Source organism: Pseudorca crassidens, chromosome 3 (genome assembly GCF_039906515.1).
Source record: "Pseudorca crassidens isolate mPseCra1 chromosome 3, mPseCra1.hap1, whole genome shotgun sequence".
Taxonomy (NCBI): Eukaryota; Metazoa; Chordata; class Mammalia; order Artiodactyla; family Delphinidae; genus Pseudorca; species Pseudorca crassidens.
Genome location: NC_090298.1, coordinates 76384349 through 76404652, shown reverse-complemented (window position 1 = coordinate 76404652; position 20304 = coordinate 76384349). Strand labels below are relative to the sequence as shown.

Here is a 20304-nt window from a genome sequence, read left to right as displayed (position 1 = left end):
TCACTAGTACTGTAGAGAATAATTGCTTTTTTCGTAGTGATTCTTAGCAATATGAGTCCAGAGACCATGTCTTATCCTAATTTTGAACACCCAGTATTGCATAGCACATAGGTGTTTAATAAATAACTTTTATTGTTAATCTGTGTTCATGCTCTTTTTCTTTTTTTAAATTGAGGTATAATTGACTATAACACTATATTAGTATCAGGTGTTCAATATAATGACTCAATATTTGTATACATTGTGAAGTGATCACCTGCAGTAAATCTAATTACCACCCCTCACCGTACAGTTACAAGTATTTTTTTTTTCTTGTGATGAAGACTTTTCAGATTTATTCCTTTAGCAACTTTCAAATATGCAGTACAGTGTTATTGGCTATAGTCATCATGCTGTACACAATATTCCTATGACTTGTAATTTTATAATTGGAAGTTTGTACCTTTTGACCCCCTTAGCCCATTTCACCCACCTCCCTCACCTCTGGCAACCACTAATCTGTTTTCTTAATTATTTGTTTGTTTCATTTGTTTGTTTCATTTTTAGATGCCACGTATATGTGAGATCATATGGTGTCTTTCTCTGACTTATTTCACTTAGCATAATTCACTTAGCATAATGCCCTCTATGTCCATCTTGGTTATCGCAAATGGCAAGATTCCATTCTTTTTATGGCTGAATAGTATTCCACTGTATATATGTCATAACTTCTTTATCCATTCATCCATTGATGGACACTTAGGTTGTTCCCATATCTTGGCTGTTGTAAATAATGCTGCAATGAACATGAGGGTGCATATATCTTTTTGAATTAGTATTTTCATTTTCTTCAGATAAATACCGAGAAGTGAATTGCTAGATCATATGGTAGGTCTGTTTTTAATTTCTTGAGGAACCTCCATACCGTCTTCCATAGTGGCTGTACCAATCTGCATTCCCACTAAGAGTGCAAGAGGGATCCTTTTTTTCCACATTCTCATCAACACTTGCTATTTCTTGACTTTTTGATAATAGCCATTCTAACAGGTGTGAGGTGATATCTCAGTGTGGTTTTGATTTGCATGACCCTGATGATTAAATGATTAGCATCTTTTCATGTGCCTGTTGGCCAACTTCTTTGGAAAAAATGTGCCTTCAGATCCTCTGCCCATTTTTAAATCAGTTTGCTTGGTTTTTGGCTATTGAGTTGTATGAGTTTTTATATATTTTGGATATTAACCCCTTATCGGATGTATAATTTGCAAATATTTTCTCCCATTCAGTAGACTGGCTTTTCATTTTGTCGATGATTTCCTTTGCTGTGCATAAGCTTTTTAGTTTGTTGAAGTCCTACTTGTTTATTTTGGCTTTTGTTGCCTTTGTTTTGGTAGTCAGATCAAAAAAATCATAGCCAAGATCAATGTCAAGGAGCTTATTGCCTATGTTTTCTTCTAGGAGTTTTATGGTTATAGATCTTACGTTCAAGTCTTTAATCCATTTTGAGTTAATTTTTGTGTATGGTGTAAGACAGCCTAGTTTTATTCTTTTGCATGTGGCTGTCCAGTTTTCCCAGCACCATTTATTGAAGAAACTTCCCTTTCCCACAAGAAGAGAAAATTACAGGCCAGTATCCCTGGTGAACACAGATGAAAGAATTCTCAACAAAATATTAGCAAACTGAATTCAACAATACATTAAGAGGATCGTATACTATCATTAAGTGGGATTTATTCCAGGGATGCAAGGATGCTTCAATATCCACAAATCAATCAACAGGATATACAATATTAATAAAATGAAGGATAAAAATCATATTATCATCTCAGTAAATGCAGAAAAAACATTTGACAAAATTCAACATCCATTTACGATTAAACTCAACAAAGTGAGTATAGATGCAACATATCTCAGTATAACCAGGGCCATATATGATAAGTACACAGCTAACATCATACTCAATAGTAAAAAGCTGAAAGCTTTTCCTCTAAGGTCAGGAACAAGACAAGGATGCCCACTTTGCGACTTTATTTTACATAGTGTTGCATGTCCTAGTCAGAGTAATTAAGCAAGAAAAAGAAAGAAAAGTCATCCAAATTGGAAAGGAAAAAGTAAAACTGTCACTATTTGTAGATGACATGGTTTTTGTATATAGAAAACCCTAAAAACTCCACCAAAAAACTATTAGAACTAATAAATGAATTCAGTAAAGTTGCAGGATACAAAGTCAGCATACAAAAATCTATTGCATTTCTATACACTAACAATGTACTATCAGAAAGAGACATTAAGAAAACAATCCCACTTACAGTTGCATCAAAAAGAATAAAATACTTAGTAATAAATTTAACCAAGAAAGTGAAATACCTATACACTAAAAACTACACGACAGTGATGAAAGAAATTGAAGACAAAAGTAAATGGAAACGTATTCCTTGCTCACAGATTGAAAGAATTACTATTATTAAAATGTCCATATTACCCACAGCCATGTACAGATTCAATGCAATCCCTATCAAAATTCCAACAATATTTTTCACAGCAATAAGCAATCCTAAAGTTTGTATGAAACCACAAAAGACACCAATAGCCAAAGCAATCTTGAGAAAGAAGAGCAAAGCTGGAGGCATCATGCTCCCTGATTTCAAACTAAACTACAAAGCTATAGTAACCAAAACAGTATGGTATTGGCATAAAAACAGACACCTAGATTAATGGAACAGATTAGAGAGCCCATAAATAGGCTCATGCACATATGGTCAATTAATTTACAACAAAGTAGGCAAGAATATATCATGCTGTTTCTTTTTTGACCTTTTGAAATCTTCAATTAAATTTTGAGAAGAAAAATAAATGCTTTTGTATTTAGAGTTTATTCAAAGCTCTCTTGTTTGTTTTTTAAAGATATTTTCAAGAGCAAGGGCTCTTTACTTAGTTATCCAAATATTAGATTCTTAAAGAGCACATAATGGGGAAGGAGACTATTTTTCCACTATGAGAATTCATAAAGCTAATGCAGTTTCTTTCTTTGTCTCTCTCTTCTATATCTTTTCCCATCCTGTGTTCTGGTGTTCATGTTGTTAGGGCATATTAAGATCATATGTATTCATAAGAAGTATTCTGTCACTTCTGAGTGCTATATTTTAAGAAAGCTATTGATATATTGATTTGGATGTGGTAAGAGGATGTCCACAATGGAGAAGTGTCCAGAAACCATACCTTGTAACTGGTACTTTAAGCAACTAGTGTTGTTGAACCTAGAGAAGAAAAAGACATGATAGGTGGATTGATTACTTGCAGAATTATCATATGAAAAGTTTATTTGGTGCAATACCTGGCCTACAACTAACACTAATACATAAAGGAACAAGAAATTCACTCTGGGTAACACCAGGACTCTTAACACCAATGAGTGGCCATTACAAGGAGGAATATATTTGTTCAATAGGTTAAAAATCATTACAATTGGTGATATTTAGCAATGGAATAATCTGAGTCCCATCCATGAGACCAGAATACACTGAGTCAAGTGAATATTCTTGGAAAAGGCAACTATATAGGAAGGTCTAAGAGGAAAGATGGTTCATGACTGCATAGCCAGAATGGATAGACAATTTTTCTAGAAGTACTAAGGTACTTCTCCTACCTTATGTGCCTCGGGGAGAAATTCATTAGTGCTATCACAGGTTGTAATTCTGAATACATTTTCCAGATGTCACTTGGTTTTAAATAGTGGCTCTATAGGACTTTTACTAATGCAAATAATTAAGTAGACTTATGTTAAATGACTTGGGAACCCAGTATCCATTTATTCATTAATTCAGCAAATATATATTTATTGAGCACCTACTATGCCCCAAGCACCACTCTATGCTCTGGGGATAGAACAGTGAGCAAAAAGAAAAAAAAAATCCCTTCCTTTAAAGAGCTTATATTTTAATGATTGTCAAAATTTTACAAATAAATATGTAAAGAATTAATATGGATTCTAGCAAAAAATAATTTTCTCTTTTATATATGTTGATGTCTATCAAATTTGCCTTAAATCACTTCCTGAATAAAAAAATATATTTTTTAAATATACTTTAATAGAATAATCATAGCCATCAGTTATGATTTGTATCATCTTTAAATATATTGTATATATTTCAAAAATTAAACAGAAATCTTTTCCTTTTCTAGAAATCTTTATACTTTTCTGGTGAAAGAGAAGATATGGCTCATGTTCCATGCATTAACATATTTGAGATTTTTCTTATTCAGGAACTTGAATCTATGGTTACCATGTAATTCTGTACAAAATTCATTTCTTGGATTACTAAACCATTATTTATGCTTTTTGGTGTCCATGTGGGTTATGAATATCAAAGAATTCAGTAAAATATACAGTCTTCAAAATTTAATATCACATTAAAAAAAATCCCTGATGGTACAGTAACATCATGAAGTCATTTTAAATATTAGAGAAAGGATGTTAGAGGAGACCAGATCTACAGATCTATGTTGAGAAATGAAAACACTGAGGGAGAGTGATTTTCTAAGGCCCAGAACCAGTCTTCTGGCCCGTGGGCCAGCGGTCCCTCTACCACTCCATACAGGTTCATTTTCTCTGCAGTTTGAATAGGCTGCGGGCTTGGCTGGGGTTTGTTAAGAAGGCTGCAAACAGCCCATGCTGCTGTGCCTGATGTGAGTGTTCTTAGGGCACTGCTCCTAACCCTTCTGATCTGTCAAAGGCAGGATGTTTGCATGACCCCAACCAGCTGGCTCAAATTCTCAATTATACTTTGGTTCAGCTAAAGCTTAGCAGGCAGATGACTTTCTAGTTTTCAGTATTAGAATATGTACTACCTGAGGACCTTAGTTAATAAATAGTTAACTTTCTCAATTTTGTAATGTATTGATATCATTTGCACAATACTTTTTTTGAGCACTTACTGAGTACCAAGCAGTGTGTTAAATCCTTAACACATTTCAACTGTTTAATTGTCACAGCCACCTCTCAGGTGGATACTCTTATCATCCCCATTTTACAGAAGAAGAAACTAAAGGGAGGATATATACCATGCCAGAGGTTATAGGACTAGTTAGCACCAAGGGTGGAATCTGGCTCTTAACTACCATCTGACTTAAATTACCTTAATTTGGCAGCAGGGGCCACAGACCCAGAGAATTTAGATGATCTGTGCAGGGTTATAAGAGGCTGGTGGGGAATGGGGATGAGTCACAGTTTATAACCATTGCTGGTTATTTTATGATGCAGATGCTCTTAAAATGGTTCCTTCTGCCAGCCTAGGTGAGTTCTTAAACTTACATTCCTCATACAATTTTAAAAATCATTTATATACTTAGAGAAGTAGGTAGTTTTAAAAGATAATAAAGGTAGACATTTAAAATTTTCCTTTGACAAAGTTACTCCATTGTTTTAATAGCTGTTTGATTTCTATGGCAAGGCTGAATTTTTTACACTTGTTGGTAGCAGTTCTATTATTCATAATGTGAAATCTTGGGAGCTCTCTGGTGTAGACTTGGTATTTTCATCTGCCTATTATGCTTGTTACATTGTATTATCCAAGTGAGATTTAAAAGTAGTTTCTGATATTAAATGGTGATTCATCCTTTATCATTAAGGCAGATAGGCCAGTTATTTCTGACAATGTGGTGAAGCTCATTTTGCTGCCTTTCTTTTTTAAAACTTTATTTTGTCCAACCTAACAATAATTTCACTGGAGGAGAAAAATTAAAATTGCCTCGTTGACAATGTAGTGATATCAGTTTTTCCTTCATAGAAATTAAACAAAGTAAAAATCTTAGTGACTTTCCAGGGGTCGGTTGTGCTTTTAGAAAAATGCCTAACAAGTTCTCAAGTTTTTGTTTTCAAGACAAATCTTTCTGTTCTGAAGCATTTAATTGTGTGCTTTTTTGAAGTGCAGTATGGATAAGAGAGTCCATTTAATGAAATTCAGAGTTGACTCATCTTTTTCTTCTTCCTTCTCTCTCCTCCAGCTCTTTCTCTTTGTTGTCTGGAACTTTGAGCTCTACATGATACCAATGGTTTTGTTGTTACTATTGACATGGAACTACTTCTTGATAATATCAGGGAAAGATAACAGGCAACGCGATACAGTAAGTCTCTACTTTCTCATTTGCATGTGTTTTTGTTCTTATTCCTAGTCTCTCCATCAAGATCAACATTGAATTCGGTTTTGCAAACCAGAAATTCTGTCTGTAAATACTCAAGTTTGGAGGAAAGTTTTATCAGTTCAAAACTAACAACTCTTTGGTCCTAACACAATAGAAAGTATTCACCTATTTCTAGCATTACTCATTTTGGTAGGAACTAAAATTGAGAGCACACCAAAGAATGAGTTATGATCTTTAGGTATAAGTCGGTTATTCCAAATGATTATTTCTTTTATGCTCCTTACTTGTTTTTATGTCTTAATGAATCCTGAGTTAAGACATAATATCACAAAATTATCTGTGGTCAGACCAAACGAATGTATTTTATTTAAGACAGTTCTCTGTGGTCTGTCATTGGAGGGAAGGAAGACTTGATGGTTGTTGGCCTAGAAAAGTGCATCAAGTACCTTAATTCAGTGTTCATTCACTGAACAATAACAAATACCCTTCTCTGTGTCAGGGGTGTATCAGGATACTGGCTCATGGATCAAGAGCTTTCAATTAACCTAAGGAAAGTTATATTGCACTCACTTGCCCTCTCGGCATTTTTGAACGTTTTTCAAATGTGTGAAACAACCTTTTCTCTCTCAAAGAGTTTTAGACTGAGAAGCAGAAGCTAGCCACGTTAGAATCACGTTTGTTACTCTCCCACCAGTCTTCATTCCCCTTAGGCTCTCGGTCGCTACGCCCCTAGCAAACGTACAGCTTGAAAAACTTTCCCATATGTAAATAAATGGGAGGGGAATGTCTTACGCACATAGCACATTTGCAATTTTGTAATTCTGTAGACAGCTGTTGAGGATAATTTAAGGGTTTGTCACACATAAGGATCTCTTTGGCAGGTATTTGTCCACATCAGATTACACTGATTTTTTTTTTGCCATTAAGGGCCTCCATTTGATTGATAATCAGGACTTTGGCCAACTATTGTGCCCATAATGACGCAGGAAACAGAGTTATTTGACCATAAGTTTAGTAGTAGTATATAATACTTTGTTATAATAGCATCATAATGATTGCACATATACATATGACATAAAAGAATTTTCTTTTTAAATAACTCAAGCAAAATATACTTTAAATGGTTACACAAGCAAAATAGACTTCTTCAAAATAATTTTCTTTATCATCAAAATAAAAGAAAAATCCAGGTGCACAACCACCAAGTACCATGGCAAGGTTGCCAACAACGCACCACGTTTATTTCCCTGTATTATTTGATATATTTCTGTCTCTCTCATGAGATTATAAATTTGAGGTAGGGAACTGTTCACCTCTGTACTTGCCACCGTCTCTAGCACGTGTTTTGCAAATTAGAGGTGTTCAAACATTTTTTTATAAAGTTTATCAAACCAAACATGCGATTGCTATTAGAGATTTTAATGGTTAGGCAGCATCAACAGACAAGGCATTGTTATTATTATTGGCAAGGATTTATGGATATATATTTAACTTGCACACTGACAGACAAGCCCCAAATGCCATAAGCCTTGGTGTCGTGGGGACTAATAGGCACTTTTTTCAATTAATCCAGGATGTTTTCTTTAAGAAGATAGGACTCTCTGAGCCAAGTCCTTTTTGTCCCATTTATTTCCAGGCGGTTGTTGAGAGAGAAGAAAATCTACTTTTTAAAAAAAAATTTAATTTAATTTATTTATTTTTTATACAACAGGTTCTTATTAGTTATCTATTTTATACATATTAGTGTATATATGTCAATTCCAATCTCCCAATTCATCCCACAAAACTCTACTTTTCATTCAGTTGCCTTGAGACAAATCTGTAAAATAAGAATGTTTGCCAAAAAGTGGTAATTTAGTTTCAGGTTCTTAATCCTATGAGGGGGCTTATCTTCAATATTTAGTCATTGGTTTGAGTATTCTTAGTAAAAAATTCTGAAACTATAGACTTTGCTTGTTATTTTCTTCAGAATATACCTGCCTTGGCTGGAAAGGTCCACTTTTAGAGGAAACATAATAATACATAATGTATCCCCTTGTACTTAAAATTCTCTGAGAATTTTTATAAGCCTATTGAAAAGTTAACATATTATGTAAATTTTTCTACTGCCCTTTTCCCCCCAAAATATAACTCTGATATAGTACTTACAAATCCTTCCTTGTGGGCATATCTCTGACTGAATCCCCCTTTTAGCCATGGACAATATTTTATTCTCCAACACAGGACACTGTGAAACATGCTACAGTCTAACTTTCATGGAATGCCAACTACACCCCATAACTCCCAGTGATTGCCTTTTATTTGCCCAAAACACACATATCCACATATTCTGTTCTTTCCAGGCACCAGAGCAGCAATCACAACGCTTCATTCAGCTTCTCATTCACTGGCTCAGCTGAGACCTTACGTAACTCTTAAATCCAATTTGTCTAATTACGTGTTTTCTGCCATACCCAGCTGTGCATTTGAAATGGTTGCTCCTTTTGAAAAGAAACCTGGGTTATACTTTGCTGGTTATAGATTGCACACACACACACACACACACACATATATTCACAAGCACATATATGTAAATTAAGAGAAGTGTTTGGAGGGGTTGCTATGCAGTGCCTGACTACTTATCTACCGCGTAGTAGATAGCCCTGGAAGAATGGTACTTTGCCCTAAGTCCTTATTGGTGTCCCCAAAACAATGCAGAATTTTTCAGCATGTGTGAAAACTTTAGGGAATCTCTGAAGTGCATTAATCACACCATTGGCTGATTCCAAATCAGGAAACTTTCTGTTTCAGGAAAAACAGGGGGCGTGGGAGGGCGGTGGATATTCTGTCGCACACAAAAAATCATCTGTACATTATTCAGCTGAGAAAATTCAATTAGGATGAAAATTATAAAAGAAAAACAAATCAAAATAAACTTCAGGTTTGTGTAGCAAAAGAAAAAAGAAAATAATATTTCCATGGCATAAGAAGTTATAAGGGAAAAGGAAATAAATACTGTAAAAGATAAAAAGTACATAGTTGGGTAAAAATTCTGTCTTCAAAATATTGGTGGATAGTTGAGATTAATACTAAAATAGGAAAGGATTCCTTTGTCTGTTTATTGTTTATTAAGGAGACCATTTCCTTTTTGGAGACTTAAAGATCACAGGAACTGAAACCCCCAACCTTTTCCCCACCATGGTGCCTGTTCTAGTTTAATGAAAAAAATGAGATGTAATCCTTGCCAAGTAAGTTTTGCTGCATATGATGAGCTGAACCCGTTGAGGACAGGATAAGGGAACAGCCGTTCCTGCGTCTAATGCTGTAGACTTAGAGATGCACATGAGAAAGAGGTGTGGTTAACGATGGTATTTCACCTCTGCTGTTTCTCAGTCAGACTTGTTAAAAATAAGCAATTCTAGATCTAAATCTATCTCTACTTGGACCATGACATTAAAATTTATAGCATAAGAATTGTTAGACTTTTCCAGAGAAAACTGTTTAATACAAACTTCATTCAGAAATGTCTGTGGCATGAATGTCATACTTCTCTTGGTTTAAGCCGTCACTCCAGAACCAGGGGAAAATCACCCCTGCACTGCCCATTGGGCTCGTACCAACTATCCACATTACAGTTACTATAAACTGAGATTTTGTAAGAGTAGATGCCAGGAAGTGATCTTTACTTTGGAGTTAAAAATTTTCGGATCCTCATTACACCCTGGGCACTGTGTTACGCACTTTCTTTTATCATGTCATTTAGTTTTCCCCCAGGAGAGAGAAGATGATTGTGTCAGCCCAGCCCATGTGTTAGGGCCTCCTAAATCAGGTGATCGCCTGTTCTCTTCTCTGTGACAAGGAAGGGAACATACGTGGAAGAAGCATGGCTACAAGAGCCCTTCCTTGAGAGAGGGGAAATCAAATCTCAGAGGATGAAAGAAACAGGTTGGCCAAAGAAACCAGAGCTCTATTATACTCACTGAGACAGGTATCATCATTACTACTTCACATACAGGGAAACAGGGTAGAGAGGTTAAATGGTTCCAAAGGCACACAGTTAGTTAGAAAGTGGCAGAGTGGGTGTTAGAATCTGTCAGTCTTTCTGAAGTTTGCACTCCTTATCACACCACTCAACTACATTTCCTCTTGAGGCTATATTTTGGTCCATCCCAGGTCTCCCTGGGTACCTTTTGAGCACATTTCTCCTTTAAGCTTCAGAATGGTCAGTAGTACTAACTCTATCTTTAAGCAAACAGATTGTTGGAAAACCCTCATTTTCCCCACTCCACCCCCATGTCCTCCTCACCTCTCATTCAGGAAAATGGAGCAACTTGAATGTATCAGGTATCCTGCTAAGCCTTTTAGAGACATAGTCTCCTTTAATTCTTCATAATAATTTTTTTAAATTATTATTTTTAACATCTTTACTGGAGTATAATTGCTTTACAGTGCTGTGTTAGTTTCTGCTTTACTTCATAATAATTATATCAAGTAAATGATTCTAAAGGTTTTATCCTCATTTTACAAAAGAGGAAATTCAGAATCAAAGAGAATGATGAATAACAAACTCCATAGAGTGAGTGGGGTGCAAACCCAGCTCTGCCCTATTCTGAAGCCTCAGGGTATTTCTGTGGTACACGTTTGGGCATGCCTTTACCAAGGGATCCATTTTCTAACTGTTTGGAGCTTTACCTGGAATCCCAGGTATCCCCAGATTCCTTCCTGTGAGGTACCTGGTGACCTCTCAAGAATGGATACAGATCACCTGCTTGATCCCAGGTGACCCCGTTCATTTCAAAAAACATCCATGACCGGGAGGACTACCTTCCATCCACCCAGGTGAGCATGGAAGAGTAAATCAAAGCTAAAAATCCTTCACATTAGTGAAGAAAATCTTTGAATATCTTTGACATTCAAAAATTCTTCAAGCAGTGCTTTTTAATTACATTTTAAAAGAGCATTCACTTTTACTGTCATGATATGCCTCCCACTTAACAATCTTAGTTGCCTAATCAATGGAGGCATTAAAAGACTGAAGAGTAGGCTAGATCAATGAAATCATTCTCTGACTCATGCTCTCACTGTGATACCAATTGAGCCCAAATCTGTCTGCTAAAATACTTTAGGAAATACTGAAATGTTTTGTTAGTTCCCTCACATGGCAAAGCCCTCCATGCTTCTTTTCCCCTTTAGAATAGCACTGACTATATTTGTTATTGTTGGGACTATTCCACTTAGGCCCAGAACATTGATGTCTAGAAATAAAGCTTGTAAGGAGAGAATTTCCTTGGCCACCATAAATGCTGTTGATTGGAGGGCTTCCCTGGTGGCACAGAGGTTGAGAGTCCGCCTGCCGGTGCAGGGGACACGGGTTCGTGCCCCGGTCCGGGCAGATCCCACGTGCCACGGAGCGGCTGGGCCCGTGAGCCATGGCCGCTGAGCCTGCGCGTCCGGAGCCTGTGCTCCGCAACGGGAGAGGCCACAACAGTGAGAGGCCCGCGTACCGCAAAAAAAAAAAAAAAAAAAAAAAAAATGCTGTTGATTGGACAATTTAGGATCATCCACCAAAGAAACATCTGTTTGCTTGACCTGATTTCCTGTAAATCAAACTCATTTATTATTTTCTCAGCCAGTACTGTCAGTTCCAAAGAAGTCGTCCTGGTGGAATATTTGAATAAGTAGACTATTGAGTAAGTGAAATTATTCCTAACAGGATCTGGAAAGACTGGCCAAAGCTGAGCTGAGAGGAGCGGACTCCACGCGAAAAGCACTTTTGGTGCGTGGTCAGACTCCTGACACTTCAATAAGGGCTTTATCGTTCACAGAAAGTAGCGTAGATCAGAGCCTCCTGAGTTTGCATCTCAGTACCAAAAAAGACCATGTACTTGCTCTTAACAGAAGCAGCACTGAGTCATACAGCCTGTAAACACATCTAAAAATTGATGATCACTCTTTTCTTTTTCCTGCTTATTTCAACAAATTTTCTCAAATTTTTAAGAAGGTCACCAGCTTGCAAAAATGTGAGGAAGACCATGAAAAAAACCAGACCTTTATTTTTCCAACACGATCACAAGCATAAAGAGGTAGAAACCAACAGCCAATCAGATGTCAGTAGAAAATTTCATCCCTTGTGACCCTCTCAAATCTGTTCAACCACTTAGATGTGCCAGATTATTACTCAGTCTACAGACTGGTGCCCTGTACACTGATGACCATCACCTCATCAGGCTCTGGACATACCCCAACAGGACTTCCACATTTTTTCCACTCTCCTCAAGTGCCCCACTCCCACCACCATGCTACATTCCCTCTCTCTCAGGTGACCAAGGCCTTCTGCGTTGCAAATTTTCCTCGAGCTCCAACCCCTGAAGCCCTCTGAGTTTGTTCCCAGTTTAGGGTTGCCAGATTTAGCAAGGAAAAATACAGATGCCCAGTTAAATTAGGATTTCAGATAAACAACAGGAGATATTTATATAAAAATAATATTCATTATTTATCTAAATTCCAATTTAACTGGATGTCTTGTATTTTTCTGGCAACTTTCCCCCAAATCACAGCTTGTATTCTTACCTCAACATTAGTAGGAAGGTGATAGTTCTGAAACAAAATGCTGATTTTTTTCCCCCTGCTACTTTTGTCTTTCTGTAATATCTTCGAGCATGGCATAGAAGATTCCTCATGTGTATGCCCCACCCAAACCATATAGCTTCAGCTTTATCTCCCCTGTATTCCAGCAGGATTGTTCGTTTGTGTGTTTTTTGGTTTTGAGAATGGAATGTTTAATGAGCAAAAGGTGGAGATGGTGGGCAGAAGGGGGGAGGCACAGAAATGAACCAGACAGTGCCCCATTCTCTTTTGTCATCTCTTTCACCCAGAAAGCAACCATTCACCACTTGGGAGAGCAGGAAAACAAAGCTCAGAGAGCTTATGCCACTTGCAAAGGCTCACACAGCACAGTGGGACCGGAACCCACGTCCAGCTGGTTCCCAGGCCTGTGTTCTCTGCCTCTCCTCCAATGCACCCATTCCATAGGCCCAGGGTGGGCAAAGACTTGGTCCACATAACACAACAGAAAGCAAAGAAGGAAGCAATGATGCTTCTCTCTTTGTATATTTGGGGAAACTGAGGTCTAGGATAAGGCAGTAACCTCTGCACTGGCAGTGAGTTTGTGTAGGTGGTGCTGTGTGGGACAGACGTGATGACCCAGGGAAGGGCAGTGCAGGCCTGGTCTTGAACTTAGTGGAGGTGCTCGTGCTGTGCCTGGAAGCCGCATGGGCACCAGAACAGATGTGCAGCGGGCCATCTGGCACGATGTGTGGCACTGTGCCAGGACAGGTGGCTGGAGCGCTTGAAGTCCTTGCTGCAGGTGCCAAACATCGAAGGGGTTGAGCTCAGAAGGCCTGCCCACAAAGAGGTGGGCACACTCCCTTGCGAGGGCCTGGCTCTCCTGGGGCACCTTGCTCTGGGATGAGCTGCACCGTGAACTTGGAGGAGACCCTGTGGGTGTTGATGAGCAGATGGGAGCCTAGGTGTGTGCAGGTCAAGGCCCCGCAGTGGAGGAGGAGGTCAAGTAGTGGTCTTCTGCCATGGAGGAAGGGGAGCTTTGACGGATGGGGTTTTGACATAGTCTTGACAGAGGAGGACCCAGGGTGGCTGGGACAGCTATGGCGGCAGCAGCAGTATCTGGAGCCGAGTGTATTTGTAGTTTCCCAAATAGTCAATACACTCTCTCTATAGCTTTTACTCTTTTCTTAAAAAAAAAAATATGCTTGCAAATGTACGGTGTAGTTCTTGCTTGTCATATATATTTTATTTTTTACGAAAATTGGATCACATTAAAGGTACTGTTAGCATACCTACTTTGAGTTGCCCTCAAATTACTGGGAAACAACATGCTTTTTAATGACTGAATAATCTCCACCATATGAATACTTTATTTTTTCTCAATTAAACACTCATTTTAGAAATGTTTGTTTCCAGTGTTTATGCCATCTCAAAGAATGTTGCAAAGAAACATCCTAAACAGATCTCTGAGCAGGTTGTCGGTAATGTCTTTTGATCAAGTCCTTGAAGGGGAATTTCTGGGTCAGAGTGTAAGCATTTTGAATATTTTTGGTAGTCAATACTGACTTGCCACCCATTAAGGTTTTAATATTTTATATCTATATGCCTGGGTAACCACCAGTTATCTTCATCATTTCTCCTGGCGAGCCATCTCTGACTTCCTGCCCATTCTCACCCACCCCTACGCCTACCAACCCATCTCTACCATCATATACTCCAAGAGCTTAAGTGAACCCTCCCCTCTCAGTTCCCATATCCCCCTAGCTGTATTATAATAAAAAGCTCACTGGGGGTCTTCTTCACCTGCCCCAGCCTGTTCTAACTGTATCTTCCATCTGTGTATCTAATCCCAGCACAGAACAAGATGTCTCAGATATAGCAGCACAGTAGTTGCTCAAAAAATGTTTAATGAATGAATACTAAGTATGTTAATCTGATCCTTTTTCCACATCAAAAATTGTCTAATTTTCATTCAACAAAAATGTATTGAACGTTTGCAGGCACTGTGCTAGCTGTTGTCCAAAGATGATTAAGACCTGGTCCCAGTAAATCTATTATACTTCAATACAAATAAAAGAAAGGGAGAGAGAGAAAAGAAGGAGAGAAAAAAAGACCTGGTCCTTGCCCATGACAGTTTGTGGTCTAGTGAGGGAAACAAACAACTAAGTGGAATACGTGGGTATAATAGGTGCAGTGATGGAGGTCTATATATGAAATGCAGAGCATGTGGCCAAAAAACATTTAGATCCTCCCAGATATGTGTGCGTGTGCTGCATATATAAAGAAAGAGGGTCTACCTATCTGTGGCCACAGCTCTATTCCACCCTTCCGTCTGTCCCTTCACTCAGTAACTCCATGTTTGCCTTTAATACTGCAGTGTGTTGTCTATCTTTTTGCTCTATCCTCAAACTGCAGCTCAACTTCAGATGGGAAGATGAGTGTTACCTGTACGTGACATGTCAATTCACATAGAGAAAGATGTAAAGGAAAACAGTTCTATTTTTAAAAGTCAATATACTAAAGAGCCGCCTGTCTAGAAGGCAGACTTCTTTTGCTTTAGATCTATTAGGACTCAGGAGAGATACTTAGAATTTAAAGTTAGTGGTAGTTGCTGCAGAGGATGCTTATAGTTACTCTCATACTGCAGCCCTCACCATCTTCCTGAATCTCTCCCACCTTGCTCAGATTCCCCAAAGATACATATGAGAATGTAACAAGGTAAAGAGATATTCTTCATTCCTATAGAGGATTTCTGCCCTGAAACCCAGCTCTTTTTCCACCAAATGAATTGTCTTGGCAGCCTTGAAGGAAACCTGAAGATCTTGCCCCCATAAATGGCTGAATTTCTCTTATTTGAACCCCAATTGACTCCTGGATCCCCAGGAACTCATTTGAAAACCAGCTTCCTAAACTCTCCTCGAAGTCTCCCATGGATCCAAAGAATTCACCATCTCAATGGTTTTCCAAAGGGTCCAAGCCAAGCATCTACCCATTTGTCAACCAAATAGTTTTATTATTTCTGTTCCCTTTCCAAAAGGTCTGCCTCCACAATTTTGTCATTTCTGTCATTGAAGAGTGGGACTTAGGAGAGGAGAAAAAGGGATATCCATGGTTTGGGTCTCATTTCTCAGGGTGGATGTGTTTTCCCACCTATTTCTAGTGATGATCTGGTGGTTCTTTCTAAATGATTTTACACCCTCCTCTTGGTAGATAGCCAAAACTCCTTGACACATTATGGTGAGGGAGATAGCATGTAGGACCAACAGAAGCACCTTCTGGCCGACTCGTGATCCCAGGTCTAGTTTGCATCATGCCCCGGGTGGTGAGGTGGTGTTAGCTGGAGGTTTCATACAATATTTGTGGAGACTTACTGTCCCTAGTCCAGAAAGGGGACAAGAAATGGCAAGACTTCAATTAACAAACTAAAAATAGAAACCAAGTGATATGTCTTTATCTGCTTGTGGAAGAAGTTTATAAATCAGAACCATTGTTGGGAGTCCAATAAACCTGAGAGTTTTTTATTCATGTTTTTTAGTGTTCCATGAGTTAAATTTATTAAGAACATGTAATTTTAAAGCCTTTCTGTACATGGAACTGGAGTAGTATGTGCAGGTAACCAAACTAAAATATGCCTTCAAGGGCATTTTCTTTCATGTATTATTGAATTTATTTCATCATTCAAGAAAACGAAAATAGTCATGATACCATATCACTTATTTTTTAAACAATAACAATATTCTGGTAACATGCTTAAATGAGAGACAGTTCACCTAAACAAAGTTTCCAGATATGTTACACTCCCATGGGCAACAGCAGAAACATCTTAAAAATGAGTGTTGCCACTACCACTTTACAGTTGGTAGAGGTTAAGAGTCCAAACTTTGAAATTACAAAGACCTGGCATTAAATTTCAGACCTTCTACTTGTTAGCTGTATGAATTTATTCATTTCCCTAAGCCTCAGTTTCCTCACCAGTAAAATGGGGATAATACCTACCCTTGTTGAGGTCTTGTGAGGATTAAAGAGACAGCACACTGTGTTAAGCATATAGTGAGTGCTCAGTAAATGATAATTAGGCACCTGATTATGTATAAAACAGGGCAAACCAGTGGGGGTAAAATGGGTGTCTAAACATAGTAGCAGTAACCACCTCTCTTAAACAGTTCACTTGTAAGAACTATTGAAGAGAGTGGTTTTCCATGGCCATTAGTCCTTCTTGGTTTTGAACTTGTAGACAAAGATAGTAAAATTGCCACAGAAAGATTTCCTGTGTCTGTAATCCCCCTGCTATACATATGGAAGTCCCACAAAATGAAAACTACATTTTTATCAACAAAAAAAGCTGACAAAGAAATTTGAACGATCCTCTACGGATTAAAGCTTCTTGAAAACTGAAATTTATAGAAATACCCAAAATGTATGCCATTTTACAGATCATATCCATAGATATTTGGAAGAAACGTTTTTCTTGATGATCGTAATACAAATCTCCACCATGCACAGGACATAAAGACAAAGGCCAGCAGCACCATGAGCAGAGAACAGGGCATTTCCTTCCCTGAGACCATCACTGAGTCCATAGCAAAATACTCTTTCCTAACAGCTTCACTCTGGGTGTTGACTAAGAGAAGGAGAAAGGTAAACCTACTAGCATGCCAGGCCTGGGCACAGGGACTAATCTTAATAAATCAGAATAGAACATAAAAATGTCAACTTAATCAAGCATTTAAATTTTATTAATCAAGCCTAATTTTTATGAGTGCAAATAATCACCGAAGCTGGACAAATTTGTTCTCAATTGCATCAGAAACATAATTTTAATATTTAATGGACTGATGAATTTAAATGGAGAATTATCTTTATGAAACATGCTCCTCATAATTTGCCATTAAATGAGAAATTTTTTAAAAATCAACATAAATCTTACATAAAGGTTATTTGACTAAATGTTGGAACTATAAATATTATAAATACATTATGCACTAATTTAGCAATCACACAGTACACTACGTAAAGCTGAAATGATAAGTGGACCAGGCAAGCTTTTCCTAGAATATAGAGCTCTTGTGTTATATTGTGGGAAGCTCATGATAAAATGGATACAGAGGTTTTGTGTGAGGTTTCCTGAACATCCTTTTCATGCAGGCTTTTGTGCTACAATTCACCATTCACCACACACATTCTTTCCAGTTCCAATGTAGGTCTAAACCCACATAGGCTGTCTTTTGGGAGGTGATTATTCTTTACAAAAAAGGTAAAAAATATTTTATCATTATTATTTATAGAAAAGAAATACAAGGAAAAAACTGAAGTTTTCTATGATTTTTTGACATTCAAAATCTGCTCCATTTTTAAAGTTAAACTTTCTGACATAATGTTCTCAGGCCTCAAAATATTCTAGGCACAAGGGAAAAAAAAGAAGAAGAAAAATCAAATTAGCATCAGAATATTTTTCTCTTCACATGTCCACCTATTCTTCTCACCCCCTCTACTACTCCCAATTACATTGCTTAAAATAGGCAGTAGCAGTGAATTTTTGTAAAAAGTACATCAAACCTAACAGAGCAATATGGTTCAAAAGTTTGCTCATATTAATCTCCAAGATTAGTGTTTTTTTTGTTTTCAAATTCTATTCTTTAAAAGTACCTAATCTTCCCGAAGTGTACCATTTACCTTTATTATATCTGCTAAACTATACATTTACCTGAAAAGAACTTCTTGCCTATTACAACTCTAATGCTCCCAAACATATCTGATGGGGTTAGAGTGAAGAACATTTCTGAGAAGACTGGAAAAGACTGGAGATCATAGCAGCTCCCTCCTGCTGCTTTGCAGAAAATTTTTTAAATAGGTAACTTGGACTCTTTATTAGACACTTAAAAAAAATTCCTAAGGTTGTTTTTAAAACCTGAGACATTTAAAATTGTGCCCTTTTTTGTTACAAATTTGTGCTTCTGCAATGGAAACTTGGTTTTACAGAGAGAGGCTAAAGCATATAATTTTCTTTTTTATTTGAAATCTGTTTATTATTAATGAACAAAAATGTTTTGCTTTGAAAATATTCAATTTTATAAAATAGATTAGTGGTAAGTCTAGTTATCTTTCGATTTCATTTGCAAAGCACATTAAACAATTCAATTTTTTGGCCTTTTGTATAATTTTTAACCCGAAAAATAATATTGCTTCAAGAAAGCATTAGTTTTTAAAAAGCACATTGCAAGTTAATAGTTGACCTATTTTTTCCCTGCTCAATCAAATTAGCATGCAATATTGTAAAGATGCCAAGATTAGAATTTTCCCTACAAGCGAAAATACAATACATTGTGAAGCCTTTAGATGGAGACATAGTTCAAATAAACACTAGAATTCTGTTCACAGTGCTTTGTTTAAAAGTATAAAAATGAACATTTAAGAATACTGAGAAGGAAATATGAAAAGAAATTCATTTAAGATGCTTATACTGATTATAGAATTTATATTGTATTTAGCCTTTCTTAATGGAAGGGTTTTTCTGCATATTAAGCTGACAAAGACTAAAAGGTTACATACTCTTGGCCAGTAAAGTAAATTTACTGTCCTTGCACCTTACAGCAAAGCATATTATACTGCAAATAAGAATGCTGTTGTTGATGATGCAGAATTCAGGCCGTATGTAATCAGTGGCATGCATCAAAAGTCATCTGGTAGCCACATTAAAGCCACGTTTCCTATTAAGAATCAGACTAAATTATAACATGGCACTTCCCAGAATGAGCCAAGGAAACGCATTCTGCGAGAAGAAATAATTGTATTTGAGTGTCTCTGTAAAAATCCGGAAGTCTTTTAGCAGTAAGTAATAATGCTTTTCTTTTTAGTCTGCCTTCTTTTGTATTGCAATATATTCAGCTTCACTGGCAAGCCTATCACACTAATTATTATTACATCTAGTGGTTCAGTTATCTTGATGACTACTGTAGCTGAAATACTCCAAGGTCAAATTCTTAATAGCGTGAATCAGACTAAGCAGCCATCATACATGCAGTTGCTTTTGAGATAGACTAAACAGTGTATTCCAGGCCTGTTTATGGGTTTTATTATTCTTTCAGATGTGGAGTAAATTATACGTACAGGTTAATTGCGCCATTCATTTTGCAAAAGTTCCTTCTCAAAAATCTTGAGAGGTGCAGGTGTCCTGTGGTGAAAATGACAGCACAGGCGCACCTATGATGATCTTATTGACCACAAAAGTCTTCAGCCCAACCTCCAGTGCTTTTAAGTGATCCGAAATAATCTGAGTGGTTGGTTATATGCATCTTCTCAATTCATAGACTTTCAATAATTTCATATGATACTTGCACATGTAATACATCCATTGGCACACAAATGCCTGTTCTGCTTGGTTTATGTACACACAAAATGGTATAAATGAACTCCAGACCATGTGGAAGCAAACTGCTCTACCCAAATTCCTCCATATCTCTAGAGTGGAAATAAGCATTTAGTTTGTAATGTATCCAAATATAAGCATCTGTACACATTTGGATGTTCTATGAATATAAAATTAAATATGAAACTTCTTTCTTTTGTGACAGTTTTCTTTCTTTAATTTTTTAACATTGCAGTTGCACATCTGGACAGCAGTGATTTCTTCTTTAATTTAAATGT

At 37.2% G+C, this 20304-nt stretch overlaps 1 protein-coding gene across 14 annotated transcripts in view; it reads left to right on the top strand.

Moving 5' to 3' along the window:
• MCTP1 (multiple C2 and transmembrane domain containing 1) overlaps window positions 1-20304 on the top strand; it is a 541379-nt gene that overhangs the window by 437620 nt on the left and 83455 nt on the right. For 13 of the 14 annotated variants that reach the window (XR_010942040.1, XR_010942041.1, XM_067731247.1 and 10 more), the window contains one exon: window positions 5980-6099. Coding sequence is in view for 11 of the 14 variants with exons in the window: in XM_067731247.1 (XP_067587348.1) it covers window positions 5980-6099 (120 nt within the window). In the remaining 3 variants the exon portion in view is untranslated. Of the gene's footprint in view, window positions 1-5979; window positions 6100-20304 lie in introns of those variants that run through there. The other variant, XR_010942042.1, reaches the window with a different exon arrangement.